The sequence below is a fragment of the Corvus cornix genome, chromosome 2 (genome assembly GCF_000738735.6).
Source record: "Corvus cornix cornix isolate S_Up_H32 chromosome 2, ASM73873v5, whole genome shotgun sequence".
Taxonomy (NCBI): domain Eukaryota; kingdom Metazoa; phylum Chordata; class Aves; order Passeriformes; family Corvidae; genus Corvus; species Corvus cornix.
This window is the reverse complement of record NC_046333.1, coordinates 95,966,813-95,975,237: the sequence shown is the minus strand read 5'-3', so window position 1 is coordinate 95,975,237 and position 8,425 is coordinate 95,966,813. Positions and strand designations below refer to the sequence as shown.

General features: G+C 33.9%; 1 protein-coding gene across 6 annotated transcripts in view; it reads right to left on the bottom strand.

Annotated features, from left to right (window-relative positions):
• Positions 1 to 511: 511 nt before the first annotated feature.
• Positions 512 to 8,425, bottom strand: part of NETO1 (neuropilin and tolloid like 1) — a 64,379-nt gene continuing 56,465 nt past the window's right edge. The window contains exons 8-11 of one of the 6 annotated variants that reach the window (XR_005601464.1): positions 7,602 to 7,715; positions 4,809 to 5,367; positions 3,602 to 3,690; positions 512 to 2,790 (exon numbers count right to left, since the gene is read on the bottom strand). Coding sequence is in view for 4 of the 6 variants with exons in the window: in XM_039549248.1 (XP_039405182.1) it covers positions 3,616 to 3,676; positions 4,809 to 5,367; positions 7,602 to 7,715 (734 nt within the window). In the remaining 2 variants the exon portion in view is untranslated. The remainder of the gene's footprint in view (positions 2,791 to 3,601; positions 3,691 to 4,808; positions 5,368 to 7,601; positions 7,716 to 8,425) is intronic. The other 5 variants (XR_005601463.1, XM_039549248.1, XM_039549250.1 and 2 more) reach the window with 5 other exon arrangements.

The window sequence follows — 8,425 nt, the reverse complement described above, 5'->3', positions numbered from 1 at the left end:
ATGCTAGTATTTTATCTGGGTTTGAATTAGTTTTTGTTTATATTTTTAATAGATATAATTTTGCCCTGTTCCCCCAGTATACACATATTTTGTACTTACAATGGTTTTTGTTTAAGGGCATACCTAGCTATTAGACAATATATTTCTAAAGGAGTTTCCAGGATCAAGCATTACCATTCTCACTCTGAATGGCTTGACTTGTTCTGTTTACACAACTTTTTATGTTTTTCCCTCCTTTTTCTGTGGCCCAATTACATATTTTTAAAAGAAAGCAAAGATGTGTATGCAATGTAATTATTAATATCTGTGTCTTCTCCAGTTAAATTCTTTCAGTTAGCACTTCACTGGAAAAACATTAAAATTCATTTTATTGTGTATTTGTCTAGGAGGGACTCTAGACAAACTCTGTGTTACAGTGGGATTTAGGCACTTAAATATAAATATATGGCAACTCTAAAATAAAAAGTTCAGCATTTTTCTGTGAGACCAATATAATTAATTCAAAGCTAAATTAATATTTAGATTTTTCCTTATATATTTATTTATACACTATCTCCAATAGTAAATATTTATAAATATACATACAAGTGTCTGCATGTATATGCATTTCTTTTAGCAAGTCTTTCATTCTTCCTTTATTTTATAATGGATGCAAGGATGCATCCATGTTAAGCACGGATATGGTAAATATCTTAACATAATATATTTTAAAAAAGAATGATGAGCTAGGACTTGGAAAGGTTAAGGGAAAAGAAACAGTGATAAATCGTATGAACTTGTGAAGAGATACTGATCTGGAAATGAGCTATTAGTGCATGCTGCAAACCCATGTAACTGAGGGATGACTCAATGACTCTCAATGACTGCACAGGACAGAGGACTGTTTTTGCAGCTAATATGTGATAACAAACAAACTATTCAAGCTAGAAAAAATGCTGTCAAATACATTGTAAATATAAAAGTAGTCAAGTACCTGAAACCCTTCTTCTCATGTCACTACTAAGTCACAGTTGTAGAAATCAGATTTTCTGTATTTTAATTATGCAAATTATGTATTATATATTTAAATAGCTCATATAGATCACCTTATTTTTTATGTCATTCTTTTAGGTTTTCTTGTTTCCCATCTACTTATAGTTTGGGAAGATAGATGGGATTCTTTACACTTTTTCCAATAGCAACATTTTTATGCAGAAAACCTTAACAACCATGAATGACACAAGATGTTTCAGAAGGAGCTGGGATTTGTTTTGGAAGAGAATTTGGAAGATGCACTTTAAATAGATAATGAAACTATGATTTTATGCACAGTCATTGAGTTCTTAAATGAGGGGGCTTTCAACTTTACATAATAGTGGCTCTTCAACCTATAATAATTCCTTAATAACGTAACCTCTCAGGTTTGATTTTGGTGTTCGTTACTAATAGCTTGAATTACAAATATAATTTTATCTTGCCTAAGGAAGTGGTTTATGTCTGTATTTCTAAAATTGGAACCCAACCATAAGATTTGTGTAACTGATAAAAATCTGCTACTCTACCATGCTGAAGCAAACTTCCTAATAATCTCCATGGAAATTAATTAGTTAAGAGTACAGAACTGAACACATAGGCTATCACAAACCTTTTAACTGAAATTAGGTGATCAACCTATCATGAACTCATTTAAACCTTAAAAAATTAATGTATTCTGTTTGGTAAGTGAGAGATGAGAGACAGTTGATTCTCTGCTATATCTGTGTTTCAGGTTCCTAGAAGTTACATTTTGAGCTTAATCTCCTGAATTACACAGGATTGATAAATTAGGTAAAAGAAAACATTGCATTAAACTCAAGGTACGAAATTATTATACATTGTTTTATGTATTTTTATATAAAAAGTTACAAGTAGCAAGCATATGACACAGAAATGGAACAGTAACAGCAATAACTGTGAATGCATGCTTTTTACAATGTATCTAATAAAGGGATTTTTGCCAACTCAAATATTCAGTAACATACATGCAGATTAATTTCTCAGTGTCAAATTCAGTCATATTGCTAGATGCTTATCCAACAAACGTTTCTATTGAAGTGATTATGAATGGCTAAATACCTGATTTCAATAAATTGTTCCTGAAATTGGGAATTTTACTTGCAACAAAAAGAAGAGAGAAAAAGAAAAAGAGAAATGACTGATAAGCATAATAACCAAAGTCTTATTGCCTTCTAGTAATTTTACTCAACACTGCTGAATTTTTTCATGATAAGAGAATAGCTGGTCAGAGAGTCCATAAAACCTCTAGCTGGTGTTTCCAAGGACGATAGTTTCATATTTCATTGTAGCATGTTCAAAATCACCCAGGAGCGCACTATTCTCAAGCAGTCTATATAATGAAAACAACGTACATATAACAAAAGTTCAATGTAAATCTTCTTCCACATATCACACAACATACAAGTAAGTAACAGACATAAAACAGATCAACTTAAATAAAACTGTGACTTTAAAAACCCAAAAAAATAAAAGGACAGTCTCAGGAACTAATTTCTTCCTCAAGTTTTCAGCAAATCTCCAAATATATTTAGTAACTAAGGAGCACTTGGTGGCCAGAAACCAAATTACAAAAGAAATCTAATTTTTCTGCGATGGGAATATCTTGCTAAGGAAGTAAGATATGTCTATACTTCTTAGGTTTGCATAAAGGCAATTAAATTAAATTGGAAAATTGTCCACTCTCTCTTTCAGTCAGCTGAGAAAATTCATATGGATTTTTCCATTCAGAGTTTGCATGATGGCATAAATAGTTGTCTGAAAGCAAAACAAAGTTAAAATACACTCTCTCTGAGGAAAAAAAATGCAGAAAAATAATTTACTTAAACCATCTACAGGCAATAAAACCATTAATGGATTATTTAGCTGTAAAATTGCTTTATACATATATACACATAAAAATGTATATACACATATCTGTGCTTATATGTACACATATATAAACTGACAGACTAGCAGCTATCTACAACTCCATTATAAACATCTGAGATTATGTTTTTTAAGTGCTGATAAAAATTATGCAAAATTAAAAACTTAGGAAAAAACTCCAAAAACTAAGTTTCATTTGAAAACATTAACCTCAGTGGTACAGAATCTTTAAATTTATCAGTACTAACACACACTCTTCCCCCAACATTTCACAAGATTGGATGACAAAAATGAACTGAAAACAGACAGTTCCCCATCTTACTGACTTGAGTTAAATTGCCAAGTTTTACATTATATTTGACATGCTGGGACTCTAACTTTTATTTCCATAAATAATAATTAATAAATAAATAAATTAAATACAAGAGCCATGCAAAGCACATGACTTTATAATGCGTTTGGAATGAAGATTGTTTTTATCTAGGGGCTGACTCTAATTCGGTCAAGAATAAGGAATTAACAGATTTTGCTTAGTTTGCAATGCTAAAGTAGTCATCTGCCTTTCAGGTTTTTTAGCATTCAAACCTAACTACCTACAAGATGACATAAAATTTGAGACCTAATACACATTTTAGCAGTGTAACACAGAAAAATGGAAAGCAACAGATGGTTCAATTGCTGTATAGGTATGTTTACTTACCTCAGGTTTTTCTCTTAGACCCTAGTTGTGTTGTACTCAGACTCATGTTTGCTTAGAGACCCAATGAGGCAGAACCTGGAATGTTATGGCTATTTCATTCAAAATAATAGTGTTTGCATAGAAAAAAAGAAATATATGCATATAGATACTTAATAAACAGTACACTTTGATAATCTGATCGATATTCATGAAGTAATTTACATAGACATGCAATTGCATTAAAATAACCAAATAACTTTTTTTTTAAGAGAAAGAAATGCCTTAATGTGCAAAGAAAATATGGAGGGCATGTAAACAGTCACAAGAAATGCATAAATAATGCATGCAAGAGAAAACACAAATATATTAAAAAGGATTATGTGTTCTTTTTCAAATTGTTCATAAATATTTCTGGTTTTATTTTTCTTTTACTTGTAAGCTTTTAATAATTTATATTTACAGTCATTTAAAGTGCAATGTACAGAATAAATAGCTCTTTCATTAAAAATATTATGGATGACTTTGCTTTTTTTATTGATTAGAAAGATTCCCTTTAACTTCATTCTCATATGTAAATATATGAGTTCACTATGTTGTCTCATGTTCTAATCTATCTATCTGTGTTAATGTATCAAACCAAAATACTGTAATCAATAATGGAACAGACAAATTAAAGTTTTGGAATATTGTCATTCATTATATAAAAGGTAGTGTTCCATGAGAAAAGGGGTTTCCTTACCCCAGGAATGTGTTCCTCATCCTTGTGTCATGCATCAAAATGGCTACATGTATCTTTTATTTATTGATGTATTTATTTAGAGATGATTAGACCAACAGCAGAAGATATTCAAGGCCACCTCAGTGACAAGGAAACCACATGTATGTGGCTGTTCCAAAAACAAAATTCACATAATCTTCTTTGGTTTTTAAAATTGTACCTGTTCTCAGTTGACCTGTGTATGTACGTGGGTGTGTGTAAAACAGCAAAAGAAAAAGAAAGAAATAAAGTAGAAAGATAAAATGGACATACAGGACCCTTCAGGAAAGAGGACCAGAGATGAGAAAGAGAGACAGAGAGATAATGTAATGACATGTGCTATCAGGAAACAGAAATTTAAACAATAAATAAAGAAGAAAGAAAATATGTCTTTACTGAACAAAGAGTGAATATGTTTGGGCAGTCAAGTCCTTACACAATAGTCTTCATCAAAAATCTATTGATACTGACCGCTGAACAGCTTTATCATGTCTGGACAGCCTGTGACTTGTGGTTGGCACCTCTTCAATTTCGTCTATCTCGCACGCATCTGCAGCATCTTGTGTGTAGCTATGCTTCATGACAAGGATATTTCTCCTGTTCATGGGCTGAACAAGTGGTTTTACAGGCTGGGGTTGTATTTCTGTCAAGACAGAAGCATCTCTTGTGCTGAGGTTACTACGGCTGCCCTTAATACTAGACACTTGTGATCCACAGTGATGGTCATGAATGCATTTTGAAGAGGATCTCCGCAGTTTATGATAATTTTCAAAGTCATCTGCAACGTCAGCAAGGTCAGCTGTAGTCCCTGTCCCTCTAAGGGTGCATAACTCATAATGAGGAGGCTCAAACACCTCCTGGAACACTGTTTGATCAAAGTCTGTTTTCCTTGGGACAAATTTTTTACGAGGCTGCTTGATCTGTACTATAATAGAGATAACAATGAGGATGATCACAATGCAAGAAGTCACCCCAATTATAGTCCCACTGGTATTGGTAAGTTGGTCCAATAGGTTTGCTTTTCTTTTTTCTGTGTGACAGGAAATAAAAAAAAAAAAACAAAAAACACAGGATTAATTGCAGTTCAAGAATAAATACCACTATGATGGGTTCACAGAATACTGCAAGGCTGAGACTAGTCTATGTCTGAGTTCACTTAATCAATCTCACCAACAAAAAAGAGGGAGAAATCAGGTATTTGTTAAGCCAAATAAGCAACACACAAATCCTTTGTGTACCTATTCACTTGGAAACTTATTTATTCAGGGTATATTGCAAGCTTAATTAAATGAAAGAATTATTTAAATTTTTTTATAAAAAGCAACCACCATAACAAGCAGATGGCTTCAGTGGCACCTCTGAACTCCATTTGCCTGCTAAAGCCCCCAAGACTGTTACAGATGTTCTCTTCATTATTTTCTCTCTCTTCCAGTAAATATATGCAACTGGGACATTAGGTCCTATGAAAGAACAAGATTTTACAGGATTTGAGTTCTAATATTTGTTAGCTGAGTAGGAATTTTGACAGCATTCAATGAAAAAGCTAAATCAGGAGAAAATAGAAAAGTTATTCAAGTTTAGATTTCAGAAGGAAAAAAACAAATTGGTGCAAGTTATTTCTGGTTTTTTTCCTATTAATTACCAAAACTTTTGTAAACAGCCATAAAAAATCCAAAAGGTGATCATACCTACTACCCTTTACTCAAGAGCCTCTAATAAGTTAGTCAGCAAATTCTGCATTGTGAACGAAGTAGAAAAATGTGATAAAATAATGAAATAAAATCAATTTCTCCCTCCTCTTGTGTATCTTTCTCTGTGATTTGCTTTCACAAGTCTGCAGACTCAAGATGGTGACTGAGCCTTGTAGAAATTCAAGCTGAAAGTATTTGCATTAGTCTCTCTCAGGCATAGCAAGACAATTGTGGTTAAGTTTCAACACCCAGTTTAGTGTAATTTTTCCTGGCTTGAAATGAAAGTTATTGGCACCGAAACAGTAACGTTCGTCTCTTCATAATCTCCTAGATACCAGGACTTAACTCTTCAGTCTGTGCTTCATTGTCTGTGCTTGTAGATTCACTCAATGTTTCTCTAACTGACTGACTCCAGACTCTGGAGAAAAAGCAGAGTTAGAAAAAGCAGCACTGCAGCAAACAACGTTTTTGCTGGAATCAGCAAACCTCCTTTTTGTAGTCAGAAAAAAAATAGAGGATAAATGCACAAGACCTGATAAAAGACACTTGATGAAGGAAAGATGAAAATTGTTCTGGAAATTAGAGTGCTGAATGTTTTCTGTTTTCCTCTATTGTGAAGAACTAGAGAATGAATAATCATTTCCCAATTGTATGTTTAGTTTCTTTGAAGAATATTATGCTATGCCACAGTTTAGCTGTGTTCTTTTGGAGTATATATTTTCATTTGTGTTTTACCCTATTGCGCTGCTTGTCAGGATTTTACAGGCTTCAGTAGACTTGGGCTGACTGCTAATCCACCTCATTCTGAATTTTTTCTTGATTGGTTCCTAAATTTGGCATATCCCATGTTTCCAGGAGCAAATCTGCAGTAGGGGGGAGACAGGGGGATACAAGACAGAAGCGAACTGTCTCCCTAGCCTGCAGTGTACTTTAGTTAAGCTCTTTTCCCTAAAGACAACACAGATGCTGTTTTGGGGTTGGTGTGGTTTTTTTTTTAACAGAACCACAGGAATATTTAGAAACCCTTGTCAGCACATGAGTAAGAACATCACTCCCTGCCTATGAAATAAATATTCCATCTAATTTCCTGTGCTTGTTCCTTGCACTGCAATTTCACTTGATTATAGGTAGATTTGGTTGCTTTCTTACAGTGTTAATTTCACTTTACCTTCTTCTATAAGACCACCTGGGCTATTATGGGCATAACATGCAGCTAAAAGACACCTGCTACTCATATGTTACTCCTCTACAAAGGTAACTATGGCAAAGGAACCAAAATATTACCTTTAATTATACTTTAGATTGTATGGAAAACAGAGACCAAGTGACCAGAAAGCCTTCCAGAAGAGCATAACCAGCTGGCCGGACATAACCAATGCAACACCGGACAAAAAAATGAAAACACTGAAAGTAAAATCCACTGGCATTTTTTATGTTCCTTCATTTTCTCTATTGCTTGATGTATGCTCTCCCTGAGCTTTCACCCATCTGGCACATACTTAGCAAGAAACTGAGGATCATATGCTGTATCTTATGCAGTGTAAATGATGACTTTTTCAATTCTACATGTTACCTTTGCAGTGGTTTTCATCCCAGGGATACACACAGTTCTGGAGTCCATTGCAGACCAGTGTATTATTTATACACATATTACTGTGGCAAAAGAATGTGTTGGCTTCACAGGGGGCTAAAAATGAGAGAAATTATGAATTATATTAATTAGCAAATCATTCAGCTCTCCTCAACAAACACATCCAGGAGTGGACATGTATTCTGTAATATGAAAAAGCTATACAACACATACTCCTTGACCATATTAAACATTTGACATGCAGCATGGAGAGCGCTCAAGTCACAGACTGTTTATTACTCTGTGGCAAGAGGTTCTCAGTTTTGTCTGAAATGACTGAACCTTCCCCTAGCATGACTCTCATGGCTGTAGTGGGTTGGCTTCCAAACATTGGTGGGGAGTCATCAATGGTGTTATCAACAGTTTAACCACAGATCCAAAACATATCACCTTATGGGCTGATACAAAAAGAGTTAACTGTATCCCAGACAGATCTAATGTATGGGAAATAACATCTTATGAAGTTTGTTGCTGAAACCTCAATTTCATAAGAAAACTTGTGTGACTCAAAGAATATATATACTTTAGGGCCCATATCAATGGTGCCTGAACATTTATACACAAAGTAAAATTATTTTAAAAACCTTTTAGTCATAAGAAATGCTACTGTTAAGAAGCACCCCTTTGATCACAAATATGAAGATAAAAAAGCACAACAGTCTTCAGTGTCCCTGAAACCCATGGCCTGGAAGAATCATGCAGATTAAAGCTGCAGGAAAATGGCTTTACTGATGGCCATATATTATTACTGTGAAGAAACCACCTGA